Source organism: Ranitomeya variabilis, chromosome 6, assembly GCF_051348905.1.
Source record: "Ranitomeya variabilis isolate aRanVar5 chromosome 6, aRanVar5.hap1, whole genome shotgun sequence".
Taxonomy (NCBI): Eukaryota; Metazoa; Chordata; class Amphibia; order Anura; family Dendrobatidae; genus Ranitomeya; species Ranitomeya variabilis.
The window spans coordinates 235,384,455-235,403,106 of NC_135237.1; the positions used below are offsets into that span (position 1 = coordinate 235,384,455).

Consider the following 18,652-nt stretch of genomic DNA (forward strand, 5'->3'; position numbering starts at 1 on the left):
AGATTTTGGCGGACGTTTTGTGCCAAGATGGGCATTGATTTGTCTTTCTCGTCTGCATTCCATCCTCAGACGAATGGCCAGACGGAGCGAACTAATCAGACCTTGGAAACTTATTTGAGGTGTTTTGTTTCTGCTGATCAGGATGACTGGGTTGCTTTTTTGCCACTGGCCGAATTTGCTCTTAATAATCGGGCTAGTTCTGCCACGTTGGTCTCTCCTTTTTTTTTGTAATTCGGGGTTTCATCCTCGTTTTTCCTCTGGTCAGGGGGAATCTTCGGATTGTCCTGGAGTGGACGTGGTGGTGGACAGGTTACATCAGATTTGGAATCAGGTGGTGGACAATTTGAAGTTATCTCAGGAGAAGACTCAGCAGTTTGCTAATCGCCGTCGCCGCGTGGGTCCCCGACTTCTTGTTGGGGACTTGGTGTGGTTGTCTTCTCGTTTTGTCCCTATGAAGGTCTCTTCTCCTAAGTTCAAGCCTCGGTTCATCGGTCCTTATAGGATCTCGGAGATTCTTAACCCTGTATCTTTCCGTTTGGATCTCCCAGCATCGTTTGCTATTCATAATGTGTTCCATCGGTCGTTGTTGCGGAGGTATGAGGTGCCCGTTGTTCCTTCGGTCGAGCCTCCTGCTCCGGTGCTGGTGGAGGGAGAATTGGAGTATGTTGTTGAAAAGATCTTGGATTCTCGTGTTTCCAGACGCAAACTCCAGTATTTGGTTAAGTGGAAGGGTTATGGTCAGGAGGATAATTCCTGGGTGGTCGCCTCCGATGTTCATGCGACTGATTTGGTCCGCGCCTTCCATAGAGCTCACCCTGATCGCCCTGGGGGTTCTCGTGAGGGTTCGGTGACCCCTCCTCAAGGGGGGGTACTGTTGTGGATTCTGTTTGTGGGCTCCCTCTGGTGGTTACTGCTGGTACTGGGTGACTTTGGTGGGTTGCGGCCTTTGGTTTCCACCTGTCCATCAGAGGCTGGGTGTTTCCTATTTTACCTGGCCTTTCTGTCATTTCCCTTGCCGGCTATCAATGTGTTCAGATGTGCTCTGTTTGGTTCCTGCCTACCTGCTCCCAGATCTTTCAGGATAAGCTAAGTGCTGATTTTCTGTTGTTTGGTTTTTGGTCCAGCTTGCTTAGAATGTCTCTATGCTAGCTGGTTGCTCTAGTGGACTGAGGTTCTCTGTTGTGAATTTGGATTCTGGGCTCCCCCGGTGGCTACTGGTGGAATTGAACGGTGTCTTCATCTTCTCTGTTCACCTGTTCCCATCAGGATGTGGGAGTCGCTATATAACCTTGCTGCTCTGTTAGTTCCTTGCCGGTCAACAATGTTATCAGAAGCCTCTCTGTGCTTGTTCCTGCTCCTAGACAACTACTAGATAAGTTGGACTCTTGTCCATGTTTGTTTTTGCATTTTTGTTCCAGTTCACAGCTGTAGTTTCGTTACTGTGTCTGGAAAGCTCTTGTGAACAGGAATTGCCACTCTGGTGTTATGAGTTAATGCCAGAGTTTTAAAGTAATTTCTGGATGGTGTTTTGATAGGGTTTTCAGCTGACCATGAAAGTGTCCTTTCTGTCTTCTGCTATGTAGTAAGTGGACCTCAAATTTGCTAAACCTATTTTCATACTACGTTTGTTATTTCTTCTTAACTCACCGCCAATACATGTGGGGGGCCTCTGTCTCCTTTCGGGGTATTTCTCTAGAGGTGAGCTAGGACTAATATTTTCCTCTGCTAGCTTTAGTTAGTCCTCCGGCTGGTGCTGGGCATCTAGAATCAACGTAGGCATGCTACCCGGCCACTGCTAGTTGTGCGTTAGGTTTAGTTCATGGTCAGCTCAGTTCCATCTTCCAAGAGCTAGTTCATATATATGCTGATGCTATGTTCTCTTGCCATTGAGATCATGACAGTTTGACCGGCCACTAAAGGGTTAAAATCCTTGGCTGAGAAAGGAGAGAAATAAGTAGTCTGCTGAAATTTTTTTTTTTTTTTTTTTTCTCTCCTTCTTTGAATGGCTCTGTGTCCACCTGTTTGTAATGGATCTTCAGAGTGTAACTGCAGGTTTGAATAATCTCGCCACGAAGGTACAAAATTTGCAAGATTTTGTTTGTCATGCACCTGTATCTGAGCCGAGAATTCCCTTGCCGGAATTTTTCTCGGGGAATAGATCCGGGTTTCAGAATTTTCGAAATAATTGCAAATTATTTTTGTCCCTGAAATCTCGCTCTGCCGGAGACCCTGCACAGCAGGTCAGGATTGTGATTTCCTTGCTCCGGGGCGACCCTCAAGACTGGGCTTTTTCATTGACACCAGGGGATCCTGCGTTGCTCAATGTGGATGCGTTTTTTCTGGCCTTGGGGTTGCTTTATGACGAACCTCATTTGGAGCTTCAGGTAGAAAAAACTTTGATGTCCCTATCTCAGGGGCAAGATGAAGCGGAAATTTACTGCCAAAGATTCCGTAAATGGTCTGTGCTTACTCAGTGGAATGAGTGCGCCCTGGCGGCGACTTTCAGAGAGGGTCTCTCTGATGCCATTAAGGATGTTATGGTGGGGTTCCCTGTGCCTGCGGGTCTGAATGAGTCCATGACAATGGCTATTCAGATCGATAGGCGTTTGCGGGAGCGCAAACCAGTGCACCATCTGGCGGTGTCCACTGAGAAGTCGCCAGAGAGTATGCAGTGTGATAGAATTCTGTCCCGAAGCGAGCGGCAGAATTTTAGACGGAAAAATGGGTTGTGTTTTTATTGTGGTGATTCTACTCATGTTATATCAGCATGCTCTAAGCGCACTAAAAAGCTTGGTAAATCTGTTTCCATTTGCACCTTACCGTCTAAGTTTATTCTATCTGTGACCCTGATTTGCTCTTTGTCATCTATTACCACGGACGCCTATGTCGACTCTGGCGCCGCTTTGAGTCTTATGGATTGGTCCTTTGCCAAACGCTGTGGGTATGATTTAGAGCCTTTGGAGACTCCTATTCCTCTGAAGGGGATTGACTCCACCCCATTGGCTAATAATAAACCACAATACTGGACACAAGTAACTATGCGTATTAATCCGGATCACCAGGAGATTATTCGCTTTCTGGTGCTGTATAATCTACATGATGATTTGGTGCTAGGATTGCCTTGGCTGCAATCTCACAACCCAGTCCTCGACTGGAGAGCTATGTCTGTGTTGAGCTGGGGATGTAAGGGGGCTCATGGGGATGTACCTGTGGTTTCCATTTCATCATCTATTCCCTCTGAAATTCCTGAGTTCCTGTCTGACTATCGTGACGTCTTTGAAGAATCCAAGCTTGGTTCGTTACCTCCGCACCGAGAGTGCGATTGTGCCATAGATTTAATCCCGGGTAGTAAATACCCAAAGGGTCGTTTATTTAATCTGTCTGTGCCTGAACATGCTGCTATGCGAGAATATATAAGGGAGTCCTTGGAAAAGGGACATATTCGTCCATCGTCATCTCCCTTAGGAGCCGGTTTTTTCTTTGTGTCAAAAAAAGACGGCTCTTTGAGACCATGTATTGATTATCGGCTTTTGAATAAGATCACTGTTAAATATCAATACCCATTGCCGTTGCTGACTGATTTGTTTGCTCGCATAAAGGGGGCCAAGTGGTTCTCTAAGATTGACCTTCGTGGGGCGTATAATTTGGTGCGAATCAGGCAGGGGGATGAGTGGAAAACCGCATTTAATACGCCCGAGGGCCACTTTGAGTATTTAGTGATGCCTTTTGGTCTTTCAAATGCTCCGTCAGTTTTCCAGTCCTTTATGCATGATATTTTTCGCGATTATTTGGATAAATTTATGATTGTGTATCTGGATGATATTCTGATTTTTTCGGATGACTGGGACTCTCATGTCCAGCAAGTCAGGAGGGTTTTTCAGGTTTTGCGGTCTAATTCTTTGTGTGTGAAGGGTTCTAAGTGTGTTTTTGGGGTACAGAGGATTTCCTTTTTGGGATATATTTTTTCCCCCTCTTCCATTGAAATGGATCCTGTCAAGGTTCAAGCTATTTGTGATTGGACGCAGCCCTCTTCTCTTAAGAGTCTTCAGAAATTTTTGGGCTTTGCTAACTTTTATCGTCGATTTATTGCTGGTTTTTCGGATATTGCTAAGCCATTGACCGATTTGACTAAGAAGGGTGCTGATGTTGCTGATTGGTCCCCTGATGCTGTGGAGGCCTTTCGGGAGCTTAAGCGCCGTTTTTCCTCTGCCCCTGTGTTGCGTCAGCCTGATGTTGCTCTACCTTTTCAGGTTGAGGTCGACGCTTCTGAGATCGGAGCTGGGGCAGTGTTGTCGCAGAGAAGTTCTGACTGCTCCGTGATGAGGCCTTGTGCCTTCTTTTCCCGTAAATTTTCGCCCGCTGAGCGGAATTATGATGTTGGGAATCGGGAGCTTTTGGCCATGAAGTGGGCTTTTGAGGAGTGGCGCCATTGGCTTGAGGGAGCCAGACATCAGGTGGTGGTATTGACTGACCACAAAAATTTGATTTATCTTGAGACCGCCAGGCGCCTGAATCCTAGACAGGCGCGCTGGTCATTATTTTTCTCTCGGTTTAATTTTGTGGTGTCATACCTACCGGGTTCTAAGAATGTTAAGGCGGATGCCCTTTCTAGGAGTTTTGAGCCTGACTCGCCTGGTAACTCTGAGCCCACAGGTATCCTTAAGGACGGAGTGGTATTGTCAGCCGTTTCTCCAGACCTGCGGCGGGCCTTGCAGGAGTTTCAGGCGGATAGACCTGATCGTTGCCCACCTGATAAACTGTTTGTTCCTGATGATTGGACCAGTAGAGTCATCTCTGAGGTTCATTCTTCTGCGTTGGCAGGTCATCCTGGCATTTTTGGTACCAGGGATCTGGTGGCAAGGTCCTTCTGGTGGCCTTCCCTGTCACGAGATGTGCGAGGCTTTGTGCAGTCTTGTGACGTTTGTGCTCGGGCCAAGCCTTGTTGTTCTCGGGCTAGTGGATTATTGTTGCCCTTGCCTATTCCTAAGAGGCCTTGGACGCACATCTCGATGGATTTTATTTCAGATCTGCCTGTTTCTCAGAAGATGTCTGTCATCTGGGTGGTGTGTGACCGTTTTTCTAAGATGGTCCATTTGGTTCCTCTGCCCAAGTTGCCTTCTTCTTCCGAGTTGGTTCCTCTGTTTTTTCAAAATGTTGTTCGTTTGCATGGTATTCCTGAGAATATCGTTTCTGACAGAGGGACCCAATTCGTGTCTAGATTTTGGCGGGCATTCTGTGCTAGGATGGGCATAGATTTATCTTTTTCGTCCGCTTTCCATCCTCAGACGAATGGCCAGACCGAGCGGATTAATCAGACCCTGGAGACATATCTGAGGTGTTTTGTGTCTGCTGACCAGGATGATTGGGTTGCTTTTTTGCCATTGGCGGAGTTCGCTCTCAATAATCGGGCCAGCTCTGCCACTTTGGTGTCCCCGTTTTTCTGTAATTCGGGGTTTCATCCTCGATTTTCCTCTGGTCAGGTGGAATCTTCGGATTGTCCTGGAGTGGATGCTGTGGTGGAGAGATTGCATCAGATCTGGGGGCAGGTGGTGGACAATTTGAGGTTGTCCCAGGAGAAGACTCAGCTTTTTGCCATCCGCCACCGTCGTGTTGGTCCTCGGCTTTGTGTTGGGGATTTGGTGTGGCTGTCTTCTCGTTTTGTCCCTATGAGGGTCTCTTCTCCTAAGTTTAAGCCTCGGTTCATCGGCCCGTATAAGATATTGGAGATTCTTAACCCTGTTTCCTTCCGTTTGGACCTCCCTGCATCCTTTTCTATTCATAACGTTTTTCATCGGTCATTGTTGCGCAGGTATGAGGTACCGGTTGTGCCTTCCGTTGAGCCTCCTGCTCCGGTGTTGGTTGAGGGTGAGTTGGAGTACGTTGTGGAGAAAATCTTAGACTCTCGTGTTTCCAGACGGAGACTCCAGTATCTGGTCAAGTGGAAGGGATACGGCCAGGAGGATAATTCTTGGGTGAATGCATCTGATGTTCATGCCTCTGATCTGGTTCGTACCTTTCATAGGGCCCATCCTGATCGCCCTGGTGGTTCTGGTGAGGGTTCGGTGCCCCCTCCTTGAGGGGGGGGTACTGTTGTGAATTTGGATTCTGGGCTCCCCCGGTGGCTACTGGTGGAATTGAACGGTGTCTTCATCTTCTCTGTTCACCTGTTCCCATCAGGATGTGGGAGTCGCTATATAACCTTGCTGCTCTGTTAGTTCCTTGCCGGTCAACAATGTTATCAGAAGCCTCTCTGTGCTTGTTCCTGCTCCTAGACAACTACTAGATAAGTTGGACTCTTGTCCATGTTTGTTTTTGCATTTTTGTTCCAGTTCACAGCTGTAGTTTCGTTACTGTGTCTGGAAAGCTCTTGTGAACAGGAATTGCCACTCTGGTGTTATGAGTTAATGCCAGAGTTTTAAAGTAATTTCTGGATGGTGTTTTGATAGGGTTTTCAGCTGACCATGAAAGTGTCCTTTCTGTCTTCTGCTATGTAGTAAGTGGACCTCAAATTTGCTAAACCTATTTTCATACTACGTTTGTTATTTCTTCTTAACTCACCGCCAATACATGTGGGGGGCCTCTGTCTCCTTTCGGGGTATTTCTCTAGAGGTGAGCTAGGACTAATATTTTCCTCTGCTAGCTTTAGTTAGTCCTCCGGCTGGTGCTGGGCATCTAGAATCAACGTAGGCATGCTACCCGGCCACTGCTAGTTGTGCGTTAGGTTTAGTTCATGGTCAGCTCAGTTCCATCTTCCAAGAGCTAGTTCATATATATGCTGATGCTATGTTCTCTTGCCATTGAGATCATGACAGTTCTCCCCATGTGCCATGAGTTGGCACATGGGTTCTTGTAATCTCAGGATGGTTTTTTTGATTAGGGTTTTTTGCTGACCGCTCAGTCCCCTTTTGTGTCATTCTGCTTTCTAGTTTTTAGCGGGCCTCTATTTGCTAAACCTATATACATCATCTCTATGTGTGTGCCTTCCTCTCATTTCACCGTCAATACATGTGGGGGGCAACTATATCTTTTGGGGTTAATTCCTCTGGAGGCAAGTGAGGTCTTGTTTTCTCTGCAGTACTAGTTAGCTCTTAGGCTGGTGCGTGGCGTCTAGAACCAACGTAGGCACGCTCCCTGGCTATCTCTAGTTGCGTTTGTCAGGCTTAGGGCAGCGGTCAGCTCAGGTTCCATCACCCTAGAGCTCGTCCGATATTTTTTATACTTTGCTTGTCCTGTGCTATCCCTCGCCATTGGGGATTCATGACAGGCGGTACGTTGTACCTGTGGTTCCTTCTGTTGAGCCTCCTGCTCCGGTGTTGGTTGAGGGCGAGTTGGAGTACGTGGTGGAGAAGATCTTGGATTCTCGTCTCTCCAGACGGAGGCTTCAGTATCTGGTCAAGTGGAAGGGCTATGGTCAGGAGGATAATTCCTGGGTGGTTGCTTCTGATGTGCATGCGGCCGATTAAGTTCGTGCCTTTCACGCTGCTCATCCTGATCGCCCTGGTGGTCGTGGTGAGGGTTCGGTGACCCCTCCTTAATGGGGGGGTACTGTTGTGAATTAGACTTTTTGGCTCCCTCTTGTGGTTACTGGTGATATGACTCTGGGATTGTCTTTCCTCTGTTTGGCACCCACCTGGGCCGTTGGTCCAGGGGTGTTGCTGTGTAAACTTCCTGGATCCTTAGTCCAGTGCCTGGCATCGTTGTGGTCAGATCCTTTCTGTTTGCTCCTGTCTGCTGATCCTGGTTCGTGCAAAATTAAGCTAAGTCCTGCTTCTTTGTTTTTTGGTTATTTGCTTGCTCTTATTTTTGTCCGGCTTGTGCTAAATGTGATTCCTGACTTTGCTGGAAGCTCTGGGGGGCTGGTGTTCTCCCCCCGGGCCGTTAGACGGTTCGGGGGTTCTTGAATATCCAGCGTGGATGTTTTGATAGGGTTTTTGCTGACCATATAGGTCATCTTACTATGTTCTGCTATTGGCTAGTGGGCCTCTCTTTGCTAAATACCTAGCTCATTCTTGCGTTTGTCTTTTCCTCTTACCTCACCGTTATTATTTGTTGGGGGCTTGTATCCAACTTTTGGGGTCTTTTCTCTGGAGGCAAGAAAGGTCTTTCTTTTCCCTTCTAGGGTTGGTTAGTTCTCCGGCTGGCGCGAGACGTCTAGAACCAGCGTGGGCGCGTTCCCCAGCTGCTGCTGTTTGTGGTGCTGGGATTAGATATATGGTCAGCTCGGTTACCACTGCCCTATGGGCTGGTTTTTTGTGTTTGCAGACTTGGTAATTATTTCTGAGACCCTCTGCCATTGGGGTCATAACACTCCCCATTGTAAACTAAGCACTCCTCACTGCGTGACGAAATATTTAAAACCACTTAAAAACAATTAAATCACACCATACACACATCCCAAAGATACACAAATCAGTGGTAGACCCCCCCGGACGTCCCATTGTATCCGGTGTTGGGTCTTTAACGGAACCATTATCCAGGTATATTGACTGGCTATTGCGTCCTATACTGACCAGTGTTCCATCTTACACAAAGGACACTGATGCGTTTCTAAAGAATATAAAACATTTCCAGTGGCAAACAGGTTTTGCACTGGCCTCAGTGGATGTGGTCAATCTATATACTAGAATCCCCCAAACAGAGGGTGTGGAAGCAATTAGACATATAATCGGGACTGCTATGGGGACTCCGGCAGCATGTACTTTCGCCAATTTGTTTCTAGGCCTCTTTTAGGAAAAATACATCTATGTTGAAAAAAATATGTATTTAAAACACATCAAATTCTACTGTAGATATGTGGATGACATGTTCTTCGTGTGGGATGGGCCAGAAGAGACATTCACCCAATTTGTCACCTATCTGAATAATAACACAATAAACATGTCTGTCACATCGGAGTATGGGGAATGCAGCTTAATTTCCTGGATGTGACCGTGGAAGTAAAAAACGGAATCGTGGGCACGACCTTATATCGGAAACCGGTTGCTACAAATTCGGTACTTCACTACGATAGCTACCATCCATCACATATTAAACGTTCACTACCATACAGCCAACTCTTAAGAGTAGGTAGAGTGAATAGTACACAAGAAGGAGCTGAGCTTCAGTCCAGAGAATTGAGCCAGAGATTTGAAAGAAGGGGTTATCCAGAGAAGTTATTACATGAGGCCAGAGAGAAATCCAAGGTCAGTAATGACACTAGGAAAATAAATACCCCCGCTGGAAAACGTTTTACCTTTAGTTTCCAGTTCAGTCCTGTAGATAAACATATCCGTAGTGCAATAAGGAAAAATTAGCATATCCTTGAGAAAGACAGAGACCTCACAGACATAGTCAAAAGAGGTCCATTAGTATCAAATAAACGTAGTACAAGCCTAAGGGACGTTTTGGTACATAACAGAATATCCAGCGAAAAGAACAACTGGTTGAACTCTAGTGCGCCAAAGGGCAACCATCGCTGTGGACACTGTTCACATTGTAAGAATCATTTAATAGGTCAATCTTTGATTATCGGCCCCATCACACATATAGTTAGCACATTTATATCTTGTAAAACAAAGTACGTTGTTTACGTGGTGTATTGTCCGTGTGGACGCTTTTATATTGGCAAAACAATTCGGTGCCTATATATACGTTTTCGTGAACATTGCAGCTCAATCGCTACAGGTAAAGGAGTACCTAGACTAGTGGAACATATCCGGGAGATACACGGAGGGGACTCCAGCGTAATGACATTTGCAGGAATAGAAAAGGTAACCTTAGGTATCCTGAGGAAAGAGGCGCGATGGATTATGCAAACAAACACAATGGGCCCTTTAGGTTTCAACGACAGGGTAGACTTGTCCATTTTTCTGTAAGTCATATAACTGTATTTCTGTTTGTAATTGGGTATGAGCTACCAAGTGCAGAGGGTAGACAAAATTCATATTTTTGACATACTGCAATTTTGATATATGTTACAGTGCCACTATCAGTTTGATTATGTTGTGATTTAATTGTTTTTAAGTGGTTTTAAATATTTTGTCACGCAGTGAGGAGTGCTTAGATTACAATGGGGAAGAGGTGGAGGGAGGAGCTAACGTTTTCCAAACTCCTACTTCCCTCGGCGTTTCTGGCATTACACTTACTGACCCGTAGAAGCGCCCATCAGGCACAAAACAGCTGTCGTCAGGCTTGCCGCTCTCATTGTATAGCACCCCCGGTCGTGAAGATGTTTTATCATAAGTGAATAAAGTTACCCGCTTCGGACGATTGGAGAGTGCTCTCTTCTTCTTTACTCTGTTACTGGTCCATGCATCTGTTGTGAGGTGCACCTTTCCACTGACTGATTGCCTCAGTGCATGGACAATGCGGTCTTTGACATGCTGGTGGAGGGCTGGGATGGCTTTTCTTGCAAAGAAATCCCGACTGGGTAGGTCATAGCGTGGTACTGTGTAGGCCATCAGGTCTTTGAAAGCTTCGCATTCAACCAACTGGTAGGGCATCATCTCTAACGAGATTAGTATAGCAATGTGGTCATTCAAACCCTGTGTACGCGAATGAGAGGATGAGTACTTTCTTTTCCTAACGAGAGTCTCTTGTAGGGTGAGCTGGACTGGAGATCTGCATATGGTGGAACTAGCGGTAGGGTGGTGGACATAGCGGATTGAGAGAGGGTTGGTGATGGTATTCTTGATGTTGGCCTACATACAGTGTTTCCTACCAAGAAAATTGTGATTCCCTGACTGCTTTGGCCTTGCGACGATACCTCCACATTTGCTGGTGGTGGTGTCCTAACCGGTGGGCTTACAGTGAGGGAAGCAATGTAGCTTTGCTGACTACCTTCATTCTGAGCAGGTGCACCAACTGTACGGGACGTTTGGCAGTTAGTCCAGGCTTGCAAGTGCATGCTGGTTAAATGTCTAAGTATGCACGTTGTATTTAAATTTTGATTATTCCCTCTGGTTAAGGTCTTTGAGCATTTCTTACAGATAACTTTGCACTGATCATTCGGATCTTGGTTAAAAAATTGGCACACTACACTCTTCCTACTATGGAATACCTTTTCAGGCATTGCACGCTGTGCTACTTTCTCCGGATGGCCACGCTGTCCTAAAACTGTTTTTGTTTTTGACAAACTTTTTTGGCCTGATACGGGCCTGCCAGATGACAGCTGTTGCGATGTAAGATGGCTGCTGCGGATCATCCTCCTCTGCATCTGAACTACTGGCAGGGCAGCGGCACCCTCTTCCCCAATGGCTGCCAATCTGGGTCAACAACTGGGTCATCTATCACCTCCTCTTCAATGTCATGTGCACCTTCCTCTGTGTCACCGTGTAAGGTGCTATAGCGTTCGGGACGGGGCACCATAGTCTCATCAGGGTCAGATTCTGGCTCAGTACACTGCGAGGGCAATGTAGTGATCTGAGTGAATGGGACAGCATAATAATCTAGCTGTGGCTGTGCATCAGTGCACTCCATGTCCGATTCATCTTGTAATGGGCAGTTAACAATTTCCCTTTCTAACCCAGGCACGGTATGTGTAACGAGCTCCATGGAGTAACCTGTAGTGTCGCCTGCCGCATTCTTCACTTTTGGTTTGGGTGAAGGACTCAAGGAAACGTCTTGTTCCTGACTGGGAGCATCCACTGACGACTCATTGCTTTTATATTTTGAACTTTCTGAGGAGGAGGCGAAAGAGATAGAGGCTGAGTCAGCAAGGAAAGCCAAAACTTTATCCTGCTGCTCCGGCTTTACAAGATGTTTTCCTACTCCCAGATAAGGGAGCCTTCGAGGCCTTGTGTAGCCAGACGATGACGCTGGCTCAACACCTTCAGCCTTAGGTGCTATTGTGCTTTTCCCACTACCACCAGATGCACCACCACCACCATCAGTACCAGCTGGCAACCTACGCTCACGGCCTCTTCCAACAGACTTCCTCATTTTTTGAAAATCTAACCAAAATAACAACCGTTATATGGTACTGTAAAAAAAGGTAGAAGGTGTATATAAACTTGTTGAGAATTTAAATCTCCCTTTTTTTGGGTTGACAGAACCAAAACTCAGTCCCTGTGCATAAAACAGCACAATGTAAGTGGCAGAAAGTGGCTGGCTGATATACGACAAACTAACAGGACTGAAATATATCCACTTTGTGAGAATTTGAATCTCCCTTTTTTTGGGGGGGAGACTGAACCAAAACTCAGACCCAGTGTATAAAACAACGCAATGTAAGTGGCTGAAAGTGGCTGGCTGATATACGACAAACTAACAGGACAGAAGTATATCCACTTTGTGAGAATTTGAATCTCCCTTTTTTTGGGGGGAGACTGAACCAAAACTCAGGCCCAGTGTATAAAACAACGCAATGTAAGTGGCTGAAAGTGGCTGGCTGATATACGACAAACTAACAGGACAGAAGTATATCCACTTTGTGAGAATCTGAATCTCCCTTTTTTGGGGGAAAACTGACCCAAAACTCAGGCCCAGTGTATAAAACAACACAATGTAAGTGGCTGAAAGTGGCTGGCTGATATACGACAAACTAACAAGACAGAAGTATATCCACTTTGTGAGAATTTGAATTTCCCTTTTTTGGGGGGAGACTGAACTAAAACTCAGGCCCACTGTATAAAACAACACCACAAAGTGTAAGTGGCTGAAAGTGGCTGCCTGATATATGACAAACAAACAGGACAGAAGTATATCCACTTTGTGAGAATTTGAATCTCCCTTTTTTTTTGGGGGGGGAGACTGAACCAAAACTTAGGCCCAGTGTATAAAACAACGCAATGTAAATGGCTGAAAGCGGCTGACTGATATACGACAAACTAACAGGACAGAAGTATATCCACTTTGTGAGAATTTGAATGTTAGGGGTTGAGTTCCCGCCTGTGCACAGGGGGAATCTCGGGCCATCTCCGCTGCGGTCTCCCATTCTTCTCCTGCCGCAGTGGAGGCTGCTAAGCGGAGACGTCGGTCCCAGCGTCTCGCTCACTCTGACTCTGTGAGGAGGATTACTGCTGCTTTTCCAGCTTCTGCCATTGAAGTCAGTGCTGGGCAGCGGCGAGCAGACGCTTTTGGGACTAAGTCCTGCTTTTCTCCTTCTAAGCATGCCCAGGGTAAGATCTCTCATTGGAGATCGAGGGTCACATGCTTGGATACTGCAGCAAAGCCCATTGGTCCTCCAGGAAGGTCCTGAAGGTGCTGAGGCTTTGTGGCAGCTTCTCATTGGTCCTTCTAGGAAGGTCTTGTTCTGGCTGCAGCTATAAAAGGCTCGCATGGCCGCAAAGCCATGCGCTATTATCTTTCTAAGTTATGTGCTTTGCGCCAGTGTGGTCATGTAAGATTGTGTTCAGGGACCCGGCTGAAATAAGCCCCTAGAATGCTGGCACCTCCGGCGAAGAGTTTTGTGTGCATGCATGACCACTGACTGCTCTCTGTTGGGCACTTAGCCTGTGCTCCTGTGAAGTCTAACAGGGTGCAGAGCTTTGCTTTCATGGCTGCTCTGTGAGTTAACAGAGCTAGCCAATACTGCCATTTGCTAGCAGCAGGTTTTCCTGCACGGTGGACCCCGGGCTGCGAACACATCTATAACAATAAAAAACTATATTTTCTCGGTGCGTTCCACTAGCCCTAACAGTATACTAGCGCCAGGGCCTGGCTAGTAAATGGCGGACGATCAGCGTCTACAGCGGTACATCCAGCAGCTGCAGGATAGGTTGGCGTCTCTAGAGCGTACAACCTCAGCTGTGGACGTCACTGCTGTCGCTGTTCAGGCTGCAAGTGCAGCTGCACCCAGTTTGTCCGCAGCCACCCCTGTTCCGACTATATCCCGTCTCCCGCTTCCAGACAAGTTTGCTGGTGACAGTAAGCTATGTCGGGGATTCGTGAGACAGTGCTCCATACATCTCGAGCTCCTGGCTGCACGTTTTCCTATGGAACGGGAGAAAGTGGGATTCATCTTGTCTCTTTTGTCGGGCATGGCGTTGGAGTGGGCAACGCCGCTTTGGGAGCGCAATGATCGTGTGGTGCAAAGTGCTCCTCTCTTCCTGAACGCTCTGAGGCAGGTCTTTTTGGGACCTCGTGTCACTCACGATACCGCGCTCCAATTGTTGGCAATTACTCAGGGTTCGTCCATGGTCAGCCAGTTTGCCGTTCAATTCCGGACTCTAGCCTCTGAGCTAGAATGGCCAGATAAAGTCCTTATTCCAGTGTACTGGAAAGGACTGGCTGATTATGTAAAGGACGCCTTGGCCACCAGGGAGATTCCCGCCACACTGGAGGAGCTCATTTCAGTATCTACCCGCATCGACCTCCGTTTTAACGAGTGGCGGTTGGAGCGGACCCAGTGTAGGCAGAGGTTTCGGCTGGCTCCCACCTTCGCCAAACCTCTAGAATCTCCTGTTCTGGCGTCCGACTCCCATGAGGCCAATGAGGTTTCTCGAGCGGGACCCAAGTCTCAGACCGCTCGAGTACCTGTGGTATGTAAAAATTGTCAACAACTGGGACATTACGCTAACAAGTGTCCACAGCGGTCGGGAAAACAATCGCGTCTAGTGACCATAGAAGGAGGTTCACTAGACACAGCGGCCTTTTCCTCCAAGCTGTCCTTTAAAGGGACAATTCTGTTGGGCTCATCCACTCTTGCAGTTGAGCTTTGTGTGGATTCAGGAGCAGAGGGAAATTTCATGTCCTCTGTTTTTGCTCTGCGCCACACAGTACCTCTGGTGATGCTCACCAAACCAGTAACTGTTAGAGTGGTGAATGGGTCGACACTTCCATTACAAATCAAACACCAGACTGTCCCTTTCACATTAGCCATGTCCACATCCCACCAGGAGATTATTTCCCTTCTTGTCCTTCCCGAGGGAATGGATGAGATTCTGCTGGGAATACCCTGGCTCCGTTTCCACTCTCCACATATTGAGTGGACCTCTGGGAGGATATTGGGTTGGAGTGAATCTTTTAAGGGCAGATGTGTGTAAGAGTGCATTCACGTTTCCACCACTGAGATACCCGCAGATCTTCTCTTCCCAAATGATATTGGTCCTATGCAGACGTTTTCTCCAAAAAGGCTGCGGAGACCCTTACGCCTCACCGTCCCTATGACTGTCCTATAGATCTCTTGCCTGGAGCAGAACCTCCTCGGGGACGTGTCTATCCCCTCTCTCTCCCGGAAACAGAGGCTATGTCCAAATACATCCAGGAGAATTTGGCAAGAGGGTTCATTAGGAAGTCCGTGTCACCTACATGGGCGGGGTTCTTTTTCGTTCAGAAGAAGAACGGAGAGTTACGTCCTTGCATAGATTACAGGGGTCTTAACGCCATCACCGTTAAGAATAAATACCCGCTGCCCCTGATTTCTGAGCTTTTTGATAGACTACGGGGAGCAAGGGTATTTACCAAATTAGATCTGAGGGGTGCTTATAACCTGATTCGCATCCGTGAGGGGGACGAATGGAAGACGGCGTTTAACACCAGAGATGGGCACTATGAATATCTGGTGATGCCCTTCGGGCTCTGTAATGCTCCAGCCGTTTTCCAAGACTTTGTCAACGACATCTTCCGGGATATGCTCTCCACCTCGGTTGTAGTCTATCTGGATGATATTCTCATCTTTTCTTCAGATATTGACTCCCACCGGTGAGATGTTGGCAGAGTCTTCGACCTCTTACGGGCAAATTCTCTCTATGCGAAGTTGGAGAAGTGTATGTTTGAGCAGGAGTCTTTACCTTTCTTGGGCTATATCATCTCAGCCCAGGGATTGCCTATGGATCCTGCCAAACTACAGGCTATGATGGACTGGCAAGAACCCCATTCTCTTAAAGCGGTGCAGCGCTTTATGGGGTTCATTAATTATTACCGCCAGTTCATTCCCCACTTCTCAACTTTGGTAGCTCCCTTGGTAGCCCTCACCAAGAAGGGAGCAAATCCCAAATTGTGGTCAGAAGAGGTCTCCAGGGCCTTCTCTTCTATTAAGTCTCATTTTCCTAGTGCTCCCATTCTACATCGTCCCGATGTAGTTAAGCCGTTTATCATGGAGGTGGATGCCTCATCTGTTGGTGCAGGAGCAGTCATCTTCCAAAAGGATGCTCAAGGTCGGAAGCATCCTTGCTTCTTCTTCTCCAAGACCTTCACACCAGCGGAGAGGAATTATTCCATCGGGGACAAGGAGTTGTTTGCAATGAAGTTGGCTTTCTCTGAGTGGAGACATCTCTTGGAGGGGGCTCGTTTTCCCTTTCAAGTCTTCACGGACCACAAAAATGTATTATATTTGCAAACAGCTCAGCGGCTAAATTCTCGCCAGGCCAGATGGTCCTTGTTCTTCTCCCGGTTCCATTTCACCCTCCATTATCTCGCTGGAGAGAAGAACATTCGCGCTGATGCCCTTTCTCGCTCTGTTGTGTCATCTGAGGAGGAGGAAGGAGAGCCTCAGCTTATTGTCCCTTCTGAGAGTCTGAGAACCGTAGCTCCAGTTTTGCTAGAGTCTGTGCCTCCGGGCAAGACTTTTGTACCCATTAATTTGCGACCGGAGGTTCTCTCTTGGGCTCATTCGTCCAGGGTGGGTGGACACTTTGGGACAAACAGGACGTCTGAGCTGTTGGCGAGGATGTACTGGTGGCCACATATGGTCCGTGATGTCAGAGATTATATTCAGGCATGTGTCTCCTGTGCCAAAAATAAGTCTCCTCGACAATGGCCAGCTGGGTTACTCAATCCCTTGCCGGTGGCAGACAGGCCCTGGGAAATGGTTGGGATGGACTTTGTGGTGGGTTTGCCCAAGTCTCATGGCTGTACCATCATTTGGGTTATCACTGATCATTTTTCCAAAATGGTGCATTTGGTGCCGCTTCCACGGTTACCTTCTGCACGGGCCTTGGCAGCGTTGTTCATAAAGCACATCTTCCGCCTACACGGTATGCCAGACAAAATTGTCAGTGACCGGGGTCCCCAGTTTGCGTCTTGGTTCTGGAGAGAGCTTTGTCATACTCTCAGCATTGAGTTAAATCTCTCTTCCGCATATCATCCCGAGACGAATGGGTTGGTAGAGAGGGCCAACCAGACCTTGGACACATATCTGCGACATTTTGTCTCAGCCAGGCAGGATGACTGGGCATCCTTGCTACCGTGGGCGGAGTTTGCACTGAACAATGCTGTAGCCGACTCCACTGGACAAACCCCATTCCTCCTCAACTATGGTCAGCATCCGCGGGTACCTGTGCAAATGCCCATGTCTTCCGCTGACTCCAGGGTGGCAGACTGGGCTGTGGAAGCACGGGATATTTGGGACCGCACTCAGGATGTCATTCGGGCCTCCAAGGAGAGAATGAGGTCCTCCACCGATGTACATCGGCGCCCCGCTCCGACCTTTGCTCCTGGTGACTTGGTGTGGCTCTCCGCCCATAACATCAGGCTGCGAGTTGAGTCCACTAAGTTTGCACCTCGCTACTTGGGTCCTTTCAAGGTCCTCGAACAGGATAACCCTGTGGTCTATCGCTTAGCCCTTCCGCCACGCCTGGGTATCACCGACACCTTTCATGTGTCCCTCTTGAAACCCGTATACATGTCCCGGTTTTCCGAGTCATCTGCTGGGGCATCGGGTTCGTCTACGGATGATTACGAGGTGAACGCTATTTTGGGTGCAAGGTGGTACGTGGCAAAAAAAAATATTTGGAGGACTGGAAGGGTTATGGTCCTGAGGACAGGTCTTGGGAAGGAGCCTGCTGAGCACATTCGGGCTCCGCAGCTCATTGCTGCCTTTGAGCGTAGCGAGGTCCAAGGAGGGGGGCCCTAGGAGGGGGGTAATGTTAGGGGTCGAGTTCCCGCCTCTGCACAGGGGGAATCTCGGGCAGTCTCTGCTGCAGTCTCCCATTCTTCTCCTGCCGCAGTGGAGGCTGCTTAGCGGAGACGTCAGTCCCAGCGTCTCGCTCAATCTGACTCTATGAGGAGGATTACTGCTGCTTTTCCAGCTTCTGCCATTGAAGTCAGTGCTGGGCAGCAGCGAGCAGACGCTTTTGGGACTAAGTCCTGCTTTTCTCCTTCTGAGCATGCCCAGGGTAAGATCTCTCATTGGAGATCGAGGGTCACATGCTTGGATACTGCAGCAAAGCCCATTGGTCCTCCAGGAAGGTCCTGAAGGTGCTGAGGCTTTGTGGCAGCTTCTCATTGGTCCTTTTAGGAAGGTCTTGTTCTGGCTGCTATAAAAGGCTCGCATGGCCGCACGGCCATGCGCTAGTATCTTTCTAAGTTACGTGCTTTGCGCCAGTGTGGTCATGTAAGATTGTGTTCAGGGACCGGGCTGAAATAAGCCCCTAGAATGCTGGCACATCCGGCGAGGAGTTTGTGTGTTTGTGTGTATTCAGGGACCTGGCTGAAATAAGCCCCTAGAATGCTGGCACCTCCGGCGAAGAGTTTTGTGTGCATGCATGACCACTGACTGCTCTCTGTTGGGCACTTAGCCTGTGCTCCTGTGAAGTCTAACAGGGCGCAGAGCTTTGCTTTCATGGCTGCTCTGTGAGTTAACAGAGCTAGCCAATACTGCCATTTGCTAGCAGCAGGTTTTCCTGCACGGTGGACCCCGGGCTGCGAACACATATATAACAATAAAAAACTATTTTCTCGGTGCGTTCCGCTAGCCCTAACATTGAATCTCCCTTTTTTTTGGGGGGAGACT

At 47.9% G+C, this 18,652-nt stretch overlaps 2 protein-coding genes across 14 annotated transcripts in view; one reads left to right on the forward strand and one right to left on the reverse strand.

Annotated features, from left to right (window-relative positions):
* Positions 1–18,652, reverse strand: part of CTNND2 (catenin delta 2) — a 3,400,942-nt gene that overhangs the window by 718,054 nt on the left and 2,664,236 nt on the right. The window lies entirely within an intron of this gene.
* LOC143781074 (uncharacterized) lies at positions 15–8,059 on the forward strand. The gene is made up of 2 exons (XM_077267624.1): positions 15–1,171; positions 6,813–8,059. The coding sequence occupies exon 1, from the start codon at positions 143–145 to the stop codon at positions 1,088–1,090; it is 948 nt and encodes a 315-aa protein (XP_077123739.1). The 5' UTR covers positions 15–142; the 3' UTR covers positions 1,091–1,171; positions 6,813–8,059.